Source organism: Augochlora pura, chromosome 1 (assembly GCF_028453695.1).
Source record: "Augochlora pura isolate Apur16 chromosome 1, APUR_v2.2.1, whole genome shotgun sequence".
In the NCBI taxonomy this organism is placed as follows: domain Eukaryota; kingdom Metazoa; phylum Arthropoda; class Insecta; order Hymenoptera; family Halictidae; genus Augochlora; species Augochlora pura.
The window spans coordinates 5,309,702-5,325,554 of NC_135772.1; the positions used below are offsets into that span (position 1 = coordinate 5,309,702).

A 15,853-nucleotide genomic window follows, 5' to 3' on the forward strand; every position below is an offset into this window, starting at 1 on the left:
GGATCGAAATGGTCGCAAGACCCAACATCCAAGGACGAGAAACAAGGATTCAACGAATTGCAATTAAAATTTTTTTTATTACATCAACATAATACTGGCTAAGGGTCAAACAATTGTAGAACGCGTCTATTAGGGGTATGGAGATTAACACGAGCGAACCACGTGACGAAACCCGCCCGCGAACGAGAGGGAGCGTGTTTTCGTTCCCCTTTCGCCGTGTCATGGGGGAGCTACGGCCGGGTCGCGACAGGGACAGGAGGGGTACAGTAGTCTAATGATCCCTAACTAGAGATAAATACAATCTTATAGAAGTAATAAAATTAATTGCAGCGAGGCAACAACCAAGTCTTCAAAGAAATCAGCCTTAACGAATTTCTCGAAATAAATCGATTAAAAAAGTCGGGGATGCGAGGCAGCGGTACACATGCAGAGTGTGATGGCGTGCGCGCGCGCGCTCGCGCGCGGTGGTTGTCGCGCGATGCAGCATGCTGGGTGTAAACGGTGTCTGTTGCTTTGGTAAAAGAAGAGATCGATCGTCGGCGAGGTTTCCGTCTAAAGTCCCGTATGCGAATTCGAATTCGAGCACGACGCCACCTTGAAATTTTCCGATGAAATCTGATCGCGAATGGAATCGTGGAATCGAGGATGTGCCCGACACCGCTGCCTCGATATTTCGTCTCGTCGCCACGACTATCATCCCCCGTCTGTCGTCTTTCGGTGTGGTATTGTAATGCGTGTATGTATGTAATTGAAAAACCTAACTACACAGAGTCCAAGGGAACTGAGTATTACCTGTAATTGGACACATATCTTCGTCAATGTAAGAGTGAGTAAAAACGTAAGAACTCCACCTAGAATATGTGGGGTGTGCGCGGGGCATGGGTGAACTGAATGTGCAGATTCGGATAGATGCGCGGATTCAACACTACCGGATAATGTAACGGGGGTAAGCACAACATTTTTTCACTTTTGGTATAACTAGTTGAGTATAAGTTGAATGGAGCAGCCGCGGTGTACTGTATCCGAGAGGAGAATCCCCGAGCGGAGACGCTCGTCGGGAGCCAGCCAACGGACTGCGAGCTTCCGAGGAAGCTTGATGGTTACTTTTTCTTCTGGGCTTTCTCCGCGGCCTTTGTGACCTTGCCCTGAGTATCTTTGAAGGTGACGCTCTGCGAACAAAAATTCGTTTCCGTAATTACCGATCGTGTTTTAATCCGAGCAAGTAGCAGCCTACGCGATACCTATGGCGCATGGGGATACGTACTTTGATGACGCCTACGGCGACGGTCTGACGCATGTCGCGGACCGCGAAGCGACCCAATGGCGGGAACTCCTGGAACGCTTCCACGCACATCGGCTTGGTCGGCTGCAACATCACGATCGCCGCGTCGCCGGTCTTGATGCTCTTCGGATTCTCTTCGGTGGTCTTGCCGGTACGACGGTCGCACTTCTCCTTGATCTCCGCGAATTTGCAGGCGATATGAGCGGTGTGGCAGTCGAGGACGGGCGTGTACCCGTTGTTGATCTGTCCCGGATGGTTCAAGACGATCACCTGCGCGGTGAAGTCGGACGCCCCTCGCGGAGGCTGGTTCTTCGAGTCCCCGGCCACGTAGCCGCGTCTCAGCTCCTTCACCGAGATGTTCTTCACGTTGAAGCCGACGTTGTCGCCGGGCAATGCCTCCGTCAGTGCCTCGTGGTGCATCTCCACGGATTTTACCTCGGTGGTGAGGGCGGTCGGTGCAAAGGTCACCAACATGCCTGCGCGGTGAAACGTTAACACGTTCATTCAGACGCCTTGCGATGCATTCGAATACCAAACTAGAATATTTATACCGTTCAAATCATAGAAATGTTTGCTACCAGTTCTTGCCGAATATATCATTTTACCTGAACCGTCTGTCATCAACTATTTGAAACAGGACCGCGAAACATTGTTCTTTTAAGTTCTTTCCGAGTCTGGAGCGGTGCCAAGGAAAGCAATTTGAATATTATTCAAAGATTTCAAAATAAAGCCCTACGAACAGCAGCAGCTGCCCCATGGTATGTTGGAGGGAGTCGAAAACGACCCTCGCCATAGCGATCTAGAAGTGGAGCATGCGAAAGAGCGACCGAGAGACAACACGCGCAATAATAGACTGGAGAAGCACCCCGACGAGCTTGCTAAGAATCTAACGCGAGCTTCGAGTAACGGACAATTGTAGGGGAATTCTAAAGAAAAAGTGTCCCAATATTATTAAATAAAATGAAATATCTGTAGGAAACAGCTCGAGACTGCAACGTACCTGGCTTGAGAATGCCAGTCTCGACGCGACCGACGGGTACGGTACCGATACCGCCGATCTTGTAGACATCCTGAAGCGGCAGACGAAGCGCCTTGTCGGTGGGTCTGGACGGCGGCAATATGGCGTCGAGGGCCTCTATCAGCGTCTTTCCGTCGGCGTTCCCGTCCTTGCGTTCCACCTTCCACCCCTTGTACCAGGGTGTCTTCGCGGATGGTTCGAGCATGTTGTCCCCGTGCCATCCGGAAATCGGCACGAACGCGACGGACGCGGTGTTGTAGCCGATCTTTTTAATGTACGAGGACACCTCCTTCTTGATTTCTTCGAACCGGCTCTCCGAGTAGGGCGGCTCGGTCATGTCCATCTTGTTGACGCCGACGATCAGCTGTTTCACACCCAAAGTGAACGCGAGCAACGCGTGCTCGCGGGTCTGGCCGTTCTTCGAGATGCCGGCTTCGAACTCGCCGATGCCAGCCGCGACGATCAGCACGGCGCAGTCCGCTTGACTCGTCCCGGTGATCATGTTCTTGATGAAGTCGCGATGGCCCGGCGCGTCGATGATGGTCACGTAGTACTTTGCCGTCTCGAACTTCCATAGCGCGATGTCGATCGTGATGCCGCGCTCGCGCTCGGCCTTCAGCTTGTCCAGCACCCAGGCGTACTTGAACGAACCCTTGCCCATTTCCTGCGCCTCCTTCTCGAACTTCTCGATGGTACGCTTGTCGATGCCGCCGCATTTGTAGATCAGGTGACCGGTCGTGGTCGATTTGCCCGAGTCTACGTGGCCGATCACCACGATGTTTATGTGAATCTTCTCCTTACCCATGTCGAGGGCACTCTAGTCACCTGGAAGAGGAAGCAGAAAGGTGGAAACTTTCCTTCGATATTAATCCCACCGCGGGGGCGGTTGCTGCGAAAGGTCGCGAATTATTTTCAGCGGGTGCTGGCGTCGCCGACGTGATATTAGGCCGGGACAAAAATAATACCTTAACTTTATGTTTTCTCGATAATCTTCCAAACGTTTAACTTTCTGTTTTAGCAGGCCCTTTCGTTGGCGCTTCGGAATGATAACACGCTCGCGTTGACATGTCGCAGTCGCCCGATGGCTGACCGCTCGCGGACTCGAACTACTGGCTCGCTGAAAATCAACTCTTGCCGGCTATCTTTGATTTGTTTTCGAGCCTAATTCATTTTTAATATATCGAATAAGATGGAAAAATGTAGTATCTCTTATTTCATAAATACAAGGTGAATTGTTTCGAAAGAGAAATCAAAGACTGCATGTGGTCGATGTTTCCAGGGTTAATCAGAGTTGTTATCGAATGCGAAAATTTGGCGAGTCTCTATATGGTCGAGCGTTGGTCGACCATATCCAGCTCCGGCAAGCAAGGGCTTGATTCAGGGAGGTCCGAAAACCATGGGATCGTCCGCCGATTCGTCGGTCACGCATAACCGAGCGACGTATATCGCCGACGAGCCGCTCGAGAACTTACGGGTCCCGTTATCGATCCCCGACTACATTTTTCCGGAAGGGTAAATATTGGATTAGCGTAGCCGGCCACGACTATTACCTCGAATCCGATTACAAGACGATTTCTCGCGGATTAGACTGAACGAAGCGACGTCGCGCACCGACGCGATAGCCCGTGCCCGGGCGTACGGCCGGGTTCGTTGCACGCGATATCGACGCCCGTGCCTCTATATCGGCGTGGACAATTAATATTTACGTGTCAACGAAGACTGGCCAGCGAACCCTGAAAGGTATTGATTCGGCGGAACGGACGACACGCGGGCCACGTCGAAAATGCGAGGTGCGGGTGTGCGCGCGTTTACTCGCTCGATCCCCTAAAAAGAAAGAACAGAGGAGATCGAGCGCGCGCGCGAGAGAGAGAGAGAGAAAGTGTGCGCGCGTGTGTGTGTGAGAGAGAGACAGTTGCACCTCGGCTTCAGCCTCCCATAGAGTATGCCCTCGCGACCCAATACCGGCGGCGATCGATATTATTCCGGTGTACCGAAAATCGTGCGCCGGGACACCGTCGCGGAGCACCTCTGCCGGCGCAAAGTGCATTTCACGTTAGATAGAGCGCACCGATTCGCATCACGCCGGCCTTTTCTAATAATAGTCACAGCGGCCGGAGCAGCCATTTCGCGGACCAGCAATTTCAAGCTCGAGATTTCGGCATCGGACTCGCGGAGGCCGATTACAGGAACCGATCTCGACTGCGAATCGATCGTCCATTGCGCGCACCAACGTCTACTTACTTTGCCGAGCTCGATCGGCGAGTTTCACATCCGTCGCGCAATTCTCGGCTGGCTAACGCAATCGCCGAACAGGCAGAGGTTATACGGCGAGAGAGACCCGGCGAGGACTGAGCCGAGCCGGCGCTGGGTTCTCTCCGGGGGTTCGTTCGTTCGTTGGTCACTTACCTGGGGATCGATCGCGAGAAGTCGTCGTCGCCGCGGATTTCGGTGGCACGCAGGTGGCTAGCAGGGAGTCGAGGAACGCGACCTACGGATATCCGATTTGCGTCGCAAACGATCGCACGCCCTCCGGATCGCGTAATGGCCGCGGCAATGAACTGGCGGCGCACTCTCGGTTCGAATCCGCGGCCCGAGCCCGCACCGATACACACCACCCTGCGCTGCTGTCCGCTTCGAGCGGCGTGTTCCTCCTCGATCGAAATTTCGGCCGCTGCGATTTCGTTGGTTCCGGTGTGCCGGCGAGAGATCGATCCGCGCGGTCTTCCCTGCTGCTCGTTTCAATCGAATATTTCGTAGGTTCACACTAGGGGGCGAATTCGCGCACCGGGTCGAATCAATATGTCGCCAACCGGCTCGGGCTCGTTTCCCGTGTCCCGCGAACGCGTCCGCTATCGACGCGCTCGAATCGCGATGATTCTTTGTTTTCGCGATTGGTTTCAGACCGCTGGCACGAACGGCTCTACTTACCGGAGTCAACGGGACGGTGGCGCTGGAAAATCCGCGTGTAATCGCACGTATTTTCGCGGCCGTTTCGATGGCCACTAGGACGAGACACAGCCGATGGGACCGCGGAGGGATGGAGAGAGGGTGCGAGAGGAGGTCGAGAGAGAGGAGAGAGCGAGAGGCGCGAGCAGGGGTGAAGTCGCAGTGTCATCTGCTGGCGGTTGCCTCGCGTCGCCGGAACAAAAGCGCATGTGCCATTCTCGTGGTGGACGATGATACGCCGCCGCGATTGGACCACTCGATCCGTCGTCGACGTCGCTCTCTGCCTATTTCCCGCGGTCCACGCCGGGGTGCATCGCGCGGCTTGGAACCTACATACATATGCGCTCGGAGGCACGGCTTTTCAATCATTTTCTTCAGCCTGGAACAAAATCATCTAGGCTTCGTCGAACGAGCAACATGTACAAGCCACGCTCCCGCGAAATTCGCATGGTCTTCCATTTTTTAAGCCACCTACGCAACATTGAAAATATGCGAAAACGTAGCGAGTACATGTGATCGGTGTCTACGTGCATATGTACATACGCGTATGCGCCACCAGCGGCGAAATCACGACTCGTGGCGTTTTACCGTCACCGACGCCACGCGTCGCGACGTGCGTTTTGCATTGCCGGTGAAATTCGCGTCGCACTTCGGGCCTACGATCGACGTTTCGCACGTAGTATAGGCTCCTCGCATGTCCTCTGGTTGCCGGCGATTTTTCATCGCCCGATAGAAATTTCGCGGTTAAATGTTTGCACCCCCGCACCCCAAATTGCTTCCAGCCGAGTAACATGGACGGACCGAAGCTTCCGGTGGGAAATTCGAAATGAATTATTGCATTGCACCCACGACGCTTTACAGGCGGGAGACCGTGATCGCGTTAAATGGATTTACCCACTACAAAGTTCATGCGCGTCGACTTTCGAATCGTTCGTCTTCATCTTCCTCGACGTTGATTTTCCTCGCGGGAATGCAGGAAAAGACGAACGCCGTGCTCGCTAACTTGAATTTCCCTAGCAATACGTCGGCCGTGTCACGTGTCTTCTTTTCACCAGAAATAGAATTACGCAAGGGTTCTTTCAATGAGATCAGTCGTCGCTGTGAAAACTGGCGCACTACGAACGCATCCCACGTATCGAAACAACCGCCTTATTTTCCTTTTATTCTCCCGCGAACACCGTCGACCCGAACCCGCCTTTGGATATTTGTTGACCGATCGATCGATCGATCTATCTCTGGACACGAGAGGTTTAGCCGTTGAAACGATTTCGAGGAGGTCAGTGTCAACTTTAGAATTTGTTCTCGTGTCCGTCTGTCTGTGGTTTCGAGCGTCGTTCGGTGAAATCACGGTGCTGCAGGCACGCAGCGTCCGAATAATAAAATTGTTTTCTCTGGATTTGAACTTGCCTAACTGCAGCTACGTGCTCTGTACAAGTTATTTATCTCCTCGATCCCGCCACGAACCACAGCTTCATTTCGCATCGAGTTTATCGTAAACATTTCGATGCAGTTGAGCAGTCTTCGCAATATCTCAACGCTGATTTTACGATATTCTACGAAATCGCGAAACGTTAATAAACAAAACATTTGGAAATATGCATTGCGAGAATAATATTGGCAATGATTAAACTATTTGCTGTTAAAAGAAGAAGCTCCTGATTTTTCTAGAGTTGAATTAAAAAATTTGGATATCAAACAAAAATTCACGGTCCAGTTATTACAACAGGGATAAACGTAACAAACTTCGCGCTTCTATAAATGTTTAAAGTTACGCGTATATGCATACAATAAGTATTCGTATAAATTGTAGATAACTCTTGTTGCAACATTTTTACATATATTCATATTGCAACGCAGTCACCTATTATTGTTCAAGTATTTTTAACTTCGTATGTAACTTCTTAGAAACGATACATGTGCAATAATTAGGCAAATGCAATATACGCATATATTCTTTCCGATCAGACGTATAGTTAGTTCCGAAATTTTCATTTGATTCATTTAGAAAAGGATCGTCAACTTTACAGAGACTAGATACTCGTTAATTAGTTGAATAATATAGTCCAATAAAGAAGAGAATTAACAGACAGAAAATGAATCTAATATACGTACATGCCGCTTATAAATGATTCAACGATGGTATGAAATTTTGACGATGAATTTTGGTGGATGCCGCGACGACAATCGATTCGAGAGAGAAATATCGTAGGGTGGAGGGTTCGTGGGAGTTGGCGTGCACGTCGACGCGATCCCGTTTCGAGGAACGTCATATTTGTTTATTTCCTTGGGCGGATATCCGCGAAGCGGCCGAAGATGATTTGCTATGCAAATGATGTTCGCTGATTCGTCGTTCAGCGAAAGCCGGAGCAGTGACGCGGACCGACGAAAATAGCGTCCACTCGCTCGAAATAGCTGTCGCCGGAGAGTCGCGATTTCCGTGTTCGCGCGACGTCCGTCCATCTTCTCGCGGTTCATCTGTTATTTCGACGAACGCGCGACCGTTTGACGCGTGCCGATATTTTTGTCGGTGCTCCGTCAACGGCTACAAAATTCCACGACTCGCGGTTCCCCCATCGCCCGAACAGGTCCCGAACTTCTGCCTTTTTAGGGTAACGCTTCTCGGAGAAGCTACAGCATCCTCTCGGACACGCGCTAAAGTCGCCACAGGTTCTATAGCCGTGTTATTCCAGCTGGAACAGTTTGCAATCGAACAACGGAATGACTATAGCCGATCGTTTCGCGTCATCCACCATGCCGTCGTATACATGGGAGAAGATGAATCACAGAGATTACTAAGAGATCGAAATAATTTCATTAAGCTTGTATTCCAACATCAGTCATCATTGTACTATATTCTTTTTCGCATTAGATACATCAGTGAGTCATTTCTGGACTAATGAAATGTTCTGATGCATCCACGGGTTGTCTCGTCATTTTTCAACGATATAAGATATATCGCTGTACAAGCAGAAGCGTAACAATTTCACCGATCGCGTCCCCTTATATTAATCGAAATAATTAAAGAAATAATTAAAATGTTTGAAAACTGAGAGGAGGAAGAGGAGGCAGAGTGAATGGTATTGTAGATATGTAGAAGCGGTGAGACGTTATGAACGGTCAGATACAATAAAAGCGCCTCTTTCGAAACTCGGATTTCTCGAGACACGAGATCCGCACGTGGGCTGCGTGTGAACGTGCGATTTAGCTATTACGAACGCCGCGAGCGGTCTCGGCCGATTCAAGAACGCGCCAGGAAGGTGCTCGCCGGGAGGAATGCGGGAACAACGGGTTGCAACATTAGTGTCAACGACACGCGGTTGACGTTTGTCCATCAGGACGCTACGATTTTCTTCGCGGTAGTCTGACCCCTCGTGATTTGGCAGGCGCGGGCGCGTTAGTCACGGAACGGTATTCACGAGCAATGTTTCGTTTGTTCTCTCTTTGGACGTCGGCCATTCCGGTTGGAAATAAGAAAGCGTCGCGCGCTCCCTCCCTTTCTTCGAGGCAACTGTATCTGAATTTTTAAGGTCGCACGCGCGACAATTTGTCTGTACGTAAGCTAATCGCGCGTTGGCATGATTTTACAAAGTTTGCATCTTTCGAAATTATGCAAGTCGCGAGCGCGCTTAAACATCTGAATACCAGCACGAGAATTTCGAATTTAGGATGAAACAATTTGCTCGAATAATTAGGAAAAGTATGGATCGTTATTGGAGCGATTCCTTCTATCGCGAGCACTGTGAAAAGTGCGAGGAAGGTCGCCGGCGTGTAGAGGATATTTCAAGCATGGACACAAAAAGGGGTCATCGAACGCTCGGAAGGACTCAATTTCTTTATCCGTGACCTTGGTCGAGCGCCAGCGCCTACCCTCGTTCGGACGAACGGCGCGTAGAATTTCCTCTTTCGTTGCACAAAATACGGTCGCATCGCTGACACGATCGAATTCGAAGGGAACTCCTGCACCGAGCAGCGTCTCGTAAAAACGTGTCTCTGTCAGAACTCGCGTCCCCCGAGTTTGGAATTTACTGTAAGAACGGAAGGCTATCTTCGACAGTCCTCGATAAACTTGTCTCGCTCGACAACTTCGCAACGAATTCGCATAAGCCGTTAACAAACACTGCAATCGTACATTGATAATGTCCAACATTTTGATATTTCATCTTTTTACGATACAATTTTTAAAAAATTAGACTTAAATAGCGATTAAACGGCAAAGAGGCCAGGTTACTAAACAGTGACCGAGCAGACTGAAATGCTCTCGGGCTTTAGAGTGCTATTTCTCGTAGAAGATGCTCGAAGCTCGAATAAAACACGCAAAAGACTATTATTTTCCGGCGCGACCGGAATTTTAGCGTTTTTCTTCGTTCCGGACAATACCGGTCGTCGAGGATTTTATTTATAATGCTCCCGGCTCTCTTTTCGCAAAGGAATTCGGCCGTTGCGATGTTCGTTCAGGTCTTCGGTTATATCGCAGACATTTCGTCATTCGCGTTTCTCGGTGCTCAGGGTATCGCCAGCAGAAAGACGATCTAAATCGTGGTCCGGTGTCATCTCGTAAGTTTTATGAGTCAAATCCGCCGCGATTATGTAACTTCGTTGACGCGGATTCGCCTAATTACTTCGAGATCCCGCGGACGTGCCAACGGCTGTCGAATCGCTCGCTGCGCAGTTCATAATCATCGGGAAGAGACCGCCGGGGAAATCTCGTTTTCGTTCTCCAATTAGATAAGCCGGTGGTAACGACGTCTTCCGTTTCCGTCGGGATTGCCATTTGCGCGATAAATCGTTAGCGCCTCGCAACGCGACTCAATTTCTCGTCGCTGGAACCTGCGCAGCGCTCGTGTAGATTTAAAGTTGCTGTCTTAGAAAACCTAATAAACGTAACTGTTGTTTTATTGTAACAGTAGATAACCGATCCTCGGCGTTTACGAGGATGATGCGTGTCAGCTTCATTCAAACGAAACGGAACGTCGCGTTGCACGAGAGCTCGAACTCGTGGCTTCTGGAATTATTTATATCTCGCACGTGCTTGGGCCCTGATCCGACGACGTGTTACGTTAGGTTCACACGTTCCGAACTGTTTCGTCGCACGCATACCTGTGCTTTTTCTTCGTCGTCGCGATTCGTGTTAGCGGAACGATCGTAGCGTGACTCCGTAGCGAGGCCGTAACATTGATTCGTTTGGACGGCCGGGATGCTCCTAGAGCAGACTCCAGTAGACAGACTAGTCGGTCCGCGCAGTCTTTGGCGGCCCGTTTTACTTGCAGGCTGATATCTCTCGATGATGCTTCTTTTAGTGCGAGCATGCAGGATCGGCACATCGAGGTTTGCGAAACCATAAAAGGAGCATCTTCCGCGGGGCTGCGTGATCGCCGCGGCCGGAAACTGGCGGCGGAATTAGACTCGATTTTGCGTCGTCGAACGCGATTCGCTCGGTCATCAATGAACGGCTACGTCAACCGTCGCGATGCCCTCGACTATAATAGTAAACCCGGATTCCACCGTGGCATACTCACTCCTCAGCGCCGTCGTTCGCGAAGCTTTGCCGTCGCATTCGTAAATTTACTTGCTATGCGTCAGATTTCGTTACTTTCCGACGGGGGTGCGCGATGCCTGACCGCGCGGAGCCTTATTCATCCTGATTAAAGGACTCTCCGACAACTGTATTATCGCCGCAAACGAATAAATCATTAACAGTGGTCCCATGAACGATTGAAAGAAGGGAAACTCTTTTTTTTATTTACCCCTCTGTATCATGCTAGGTAACCTTGACGTCGTGCAGGTGTCGCGAATGTCTAGCATTAATCTAGCATTTTTATGTCTGTTCCTCTGACATGATTAAAGACATTGCCACAGTAATTATTTAAGAGAGAAAGACGTCTTCTAAATCGACGCGATCCACGTGACAATAGAATAACTATTTTAGGAGATCTCGGCGACGGCAGCGCTGTAATAGCGTTTAAACGCATTTCGGATGCTGATTCACAGGCGTTTCTGAAAGACTGTCGTTTGCGCGCCAAAAGAAGCTTCGAAAGTTTAGAATCGAAAATTCTTGGCAGACACGAGGCGCCATGTTAGCAACAGCGTAGTTCTTCGAGCCTGCGATACCTACATGCGATATCACCATTCAAACATATCTTCGTCTACCTAAGTAATTACCGAATTGGTCGACTGTACGGTCCAACGTTTTGTTTGAACATGGCTAAACATAATTTATTCTACGTTCGCCGTGAACAAATAAATCGAGTCCGTCGAGTGGTACAAAGAATTCATTATTATGGCCATGTGCAGCGTACTGGAATTCCATCGGAGTCTCGATACTTAAATTTAGCCAGGAATGCCAGGAGGGAAGATTCCTTCGCGCTACTTTAAACCAAGTCTCGACCGCGCTCTGTTTTCTGTACCCCCATCAGACGAATATTATTAACTCGTTCGTTTTGGCGGATGTAACTTTCAACTAATCGAATTGCAATAGTTCGATGTAACTGTTCAGCTGAGACGGAACAAAGCCGGAGCAAATATAAACAAGAGAGAAGAAAGCTTTAGCGACGATTCGGTATTACAGATTAGATAAAGCTCGAGCAAAGAACTAATCTAATCTATAGAGTTGCGTTATTGGAAAATTATTAATATTGTTTGCACGTTCTACTCGATTGCGACTCTAATGTCCTATAAAACTCCAACACCGTGTCTATGCAATCGTTCCCCGTTATCCGAACAATCACGATCTCGCAATCCGTTCGAATAATTGACGTTCGATTGCAGCTGCTATCAGAGGTCAAAGCGAATCGCGCGAGCTTCGCGTGTAAACAAACAAACGAATTAGAAGCGTCCGGCTAGAGTGCGGCTCCGAGGCGGTTCATGAATGAATACGAAAGATGCAAGGAGGACAGAATCGAAGATTCATCATTTCCGGTGTGCCGAGCTAGCTGCTGGCAGCCAATCAAAATCTACGGATCCGCGCGGAATTGGCTCGTAAAAGCGGCAAATATTTCGGCCGTTGGTGAGCCGGCTCTCCGAAATTCTTGGTGGGAGCTTTTTGACGTCGGTCCGGTCTTATAAAAAGGTGCTCGGCATCGCGACGCCGTATTCACCGACCGATAGTCGTCAAGATATTATAGAGCACGCGAGATCGCGATAAAACGGGAAAGTCTTCGATCTGTCGATTGCTTTCATTCACTAATTCCTTATCAGACAGTATTATACTAGTTTAGACTCACTCCGGTCTCGCAATTAGTTTCTTCGAAGATAATTTACAGTGAAACAATGTCCTCAGTGATGTATGTGAGTATATACGGGACACAGTGTATCCATCTGCTTGTGCGAATTCGTGTGCAATCTTTCGGATATTCTTCTCTATGCACGTGAAACGCGCGACGAATTCCAAGTCTACAGCACGCAGTCTGACCAACACGGTCTTATTTCACTTAGCCTCGTAGTTCTACCGCCGCGAGTTTAAATTTCCCAAACGTTTCGTCCCTTCTTTCTTATCGCTTTCCCCCTGCTTACGTTTATCACGTTCAATCGTTTTCTTCCGAAAATATTTCATGCCTTCGTAAAGCCTTTGAGTTAATAAATTTATGTATATATATATATTTATATTGTAACCCGTCAAGTCTTTTGGAATATCTGGCACCGATATGGACTTCGTGCACGGGCATACGTTCAACGACGCAAAAATCTCGTCTTCAACGAATAGATATCTCTTTTACAACTATTCGAAGCTTAAGTTTATCGAGATAAGACATAAAGGAAATCGATATCTAATACCGGGAACAAAGGGACATTCATCTAAGACGCAAAAACGATCAGAGAAGTAAATGTGTCGTCGGTATCACCATTATTGGTATGCGTTGTTCGCTAGTAGAAAACATCGCGTCGATTGTATGGATGCGAGGCGGTAGTAAGAGCGGGTGAAAATTTGTCAGAATGCCATCGAGATGACTTTTATGGTCAGGGCCAGTTAAATGGTCCAGGCTGGCTGTTTTCCAACATTCCGCGCTGATTAGGAGCACCGTGACACTGACGTCGCGCCCCGTCGACTGTCTGGGCTAAAATATTCGAAAAATTCAGTTTGGTAGAAAAAGTAACATTCTTCCCGAAATAAGTGAATTTTTCGTGTCGCGTTTACTACATATTCGAGGACTCGATGGGATTCGACTAAATTCGAGGGAAACCGTGGACGAATCGTTCGCGAGTATTTCGATTTCCGAAGGTTGCGGGCGACGTGCTCGCTTCTCGACGACGCTTTAGGAGATTAGAAGCCCCAACGATGTTACCTCTTATGCCTTTGATACCAACGATACCGGGGTGTTAGTTCGAAGACGCGCGTCGTTCCGCTCGCAGACGCGTTAAACTCTCTTATAGCGATTTTAGCGAGGGTTTTTCAAACGGTGACTTCGGAGTAAGACCTGTAGCGTAAAATATCCCTCGCGATTTCTAATGTAATGCAAATAATACGCGTGTGCATCATCTATATCAAAAACTGTGCTATCGTTATGGAAATTGATCGCTGTACCAGCGTATCGTTCACTGTAAAACGCTCTACGCAAATAACTATTTACGATATGGATAATATTATTTCTGGAAACAATGCACACGTTTTTATAATTTTTTGTAATGTTCGGTAATTTGTTCGAGGGCATGTGACTCGATAAACGAATTTCCGCGTTTTACGACATTTCCGCGGATCGATGCACAATTGGATAAGACCGGCTTTTGTGAAGTAACACGTTCGTTTATGTCACAGGAATCCTTAAGTGACAAAGTTGCGATGTTCAACCAAGTTGCGAACCAACACAAGGACAAGCAAAGCAAAAATCCGTTTACGTCCGGATTAAATTTAGAGAAGAAGACGTTCTCGAAGGAAGAGTACGGCAGGTAGGCATTTGTCCGAAGAAGACGACGATACTCGCGGTTTCGCCTGTGCGAACGCTGACGATTGCTTCTTCACGATTTCAGACCGAAAGCCGGCTCCTTAACGGACATCCGCGGTCGTAAAGCTGCCGCGCATATTCTCAAAGAAGTGGTCGAACTATGCGAGATCATCTACCAAGAGGGCACGCCGTGTCGCGACCACCCCGAGATCACCGCGATCACGTTCGGTGATCTATTCAATCTGTACACCCACATCAACGACAAATGCGTCGGACTTCTGTTGAGGGCTAGGAAACAAAAGTTCGTCGACTTCGAGGGCGAATGCCTTTTCCAGGTGTGTACGACGTTCCGGCGTGCCTTGGATAGTCTCTGTATCTGCCACGGTTGCGCGTCTTTATTCCAGCGAATATTCTGATTAAAAATGATACGATTGTTGGTAATTTGTTGCAGAGGCGGGACGACGACGTGCCAATATTCTTGGTGAAACCGATCGCCGAGATTCGGCAGACGTTGAAGCAACGACTACAGGAGATGGCGAAGGAGATGCCAGTCAGTTAACATTCACTCTAATCCCGCTAATCCTTCAATTCTTCGAGCGATTGTTAACGCGTTGTTGTTGTTCCGTCTCTATACTCCTATACACCGATTCACAGTACGACCGTAAAAGAGCCGCGCGTATCGACCATTTTATAGTATGTAATTCGTGTTTGAGTTCGAGAGTGCATACATGAGCCGAGTGATTGTAATCTGACGAGCGTGTTGACGTAGATCGATGTAAGAAATCGAATACCTTGATATGTGATATTCTATAGGATACTAGGAATAAAATGAGCTTTTTTAGAATATTCTCGTTTAATTTTCCGAGCCCGCGGAAGAATCGTGTCGAACAGTGAAATCGTCAGTGGGGGTGGTTCCATCATTTTCAAACCTTTATTCGTATAGAGCTGTTGACGTACAACATTAAAAATAACGCAAGGTTTGTCGCTGTTGTCAGAAGAAAACAATGAAATTTGTTCTTCGATACTTTCCCTCGAATTGCGGACGATTCGAGCGAGAACGATTGGAGCGTCCGCACAGCCGTTCAATCATTATACAAAAGAGAAAACGGAAAAGAAAACAAAAAAAGGGAAACGATACATGAGAGAGTAACATACACTACTTGGATAACTTTGACGATTTTCGTCTATGGGGCTCGAGTTTCCTATACAAAAGCTTGAGAAAACACCTCGTACTTCCGGTTGTCGTTCGATGAGAGAATCGTCGCGGTTAACGATGTGCTCGACTTACTGTTTAACGTGAAAATTGACGAGTAAAACACGCGACCGGTCGAACCCGCGAAATTCGTTCTCGCTGACCGGCACGTGCGCGATACATTCTCCCTCCTTCGACGATCGTAAATTCTACACGTAAGCCTCTAGTTGCTAATTAGAAGAAATGATCTTATTTTAAAATTGATAATGAGAAAATACGACGACGAGAAGAAGACACGGAGAGAAATAGTAGAGTGAAAGATAGAGAGAGAGAGAGATAGAGAGAGAAATAGAGACTCGCGAGGGGTTCGTAACAAGAAAACGATCCCTAAGACGCTTCGGAATCGCCACTCAATGATCTGGTAAGTCAATTCCGTTTCTTACTTTCATTTGAATTTATTAAAACGTACGAAGGAGCTTTCTATTGTCTTTCTGTTACAGGAACATCGTTAATTATCGAGTCACTAAACTCTAGTCGCA

The 15,853-nt window shown here is 48.5% G+C and overlaps 2 protein-coding genes across 8 annotated transcripts; one reads left to right on the forward strand and one right to left on the reverse strand.

Annotated features, from left to right (window-relative positions):
- Window positions 1-44: 44 nt before the first annotated feature.
- Window positions 45-5,385, reverse strand: Ef-1a-f1 (translation elongation factor eEF-1 alpha chain). 3 transcript variants are annotated; one of them, XM_078184461.1, is made up of 4 exons: window positions 4,542-4,642; window positions 2,283-3,125; window positions 1,265-1,758; window positions 45-1,169 (listed from the first exon to the last, which is right to left on the reverse strand). In XM_078184461.1, exons 2-4 carry the CDS (start codon window positions 3,103-3,105, stop codon window positions 1,101-1,103), a joined length of 1,386 nt encoding a protein of 461 aa, XP_078040587.1. In that variant the 5' UTR covers window positions 3,106-3,125; window positions 4,542-4,642; the 3' UTR covers window positions 45-1,100. The 3 variants fall into 3 exon arrangements, with proteins under 3 accessions (XP_078040587.1, XP_078040576.1, XP_078040566.1); XM_078184450.1 differs by lacking the exon at window positions 4,542-4,642 and adding an exon at window positions 5,229-5,385 and having other exon boundaries at window positions 46-1,169; XM_078184440.1 differs by lacking the exon at window positions 4,542-4,642 and adding an exon at window positions 4,707-5,189 and having other exon boundaries at window positions 46-1,169.
- Window positions 5,386-6,353: 968 nt separating this feature from the next.
- LOC144469398 (actin-binding Rho-activating protein) lies at window positions 6,354-14,959 on the forward strand. 5 transcript variants are annotated; one of them, XM_078179648.1, is made up of 4 exons: window positions 6,354-6,522; window positions 13,996-14,126; window positions 14,208-14,457; window positions 14,574-14,959. In XM_078179648.1, exons 2-4 carry the CDS (start codon window positions 14,020-14,022, stop codon window positions 14,679-14,681), a joined length of 465 nt encoding a protein of 154 aa, XP_078035774.1. In that variant the 5' UTR covers window positions 6,354-6,522; window positions 13,996-14,019; the 3' UTR covers window positions 14,682-14,959. The 5 variants fall into 5 exon arrangements, with proteins under 5 accessions (XP_078035774.1, XP_078035758.1, XP_078035766.1 ...); XM_078179632.1 differs by lacking the exon at window positions 6,354-6,522 and adding an exon at window positions 12,333-12,530; XM_078179640.1 differs by lacking the exon at window positions 6,354-6,522 and adding an exon at window positions 12,530-12,610.
- The last annotated feature ends 894 nt before the right edge of the window (window positions 14,960-15,853 follow it).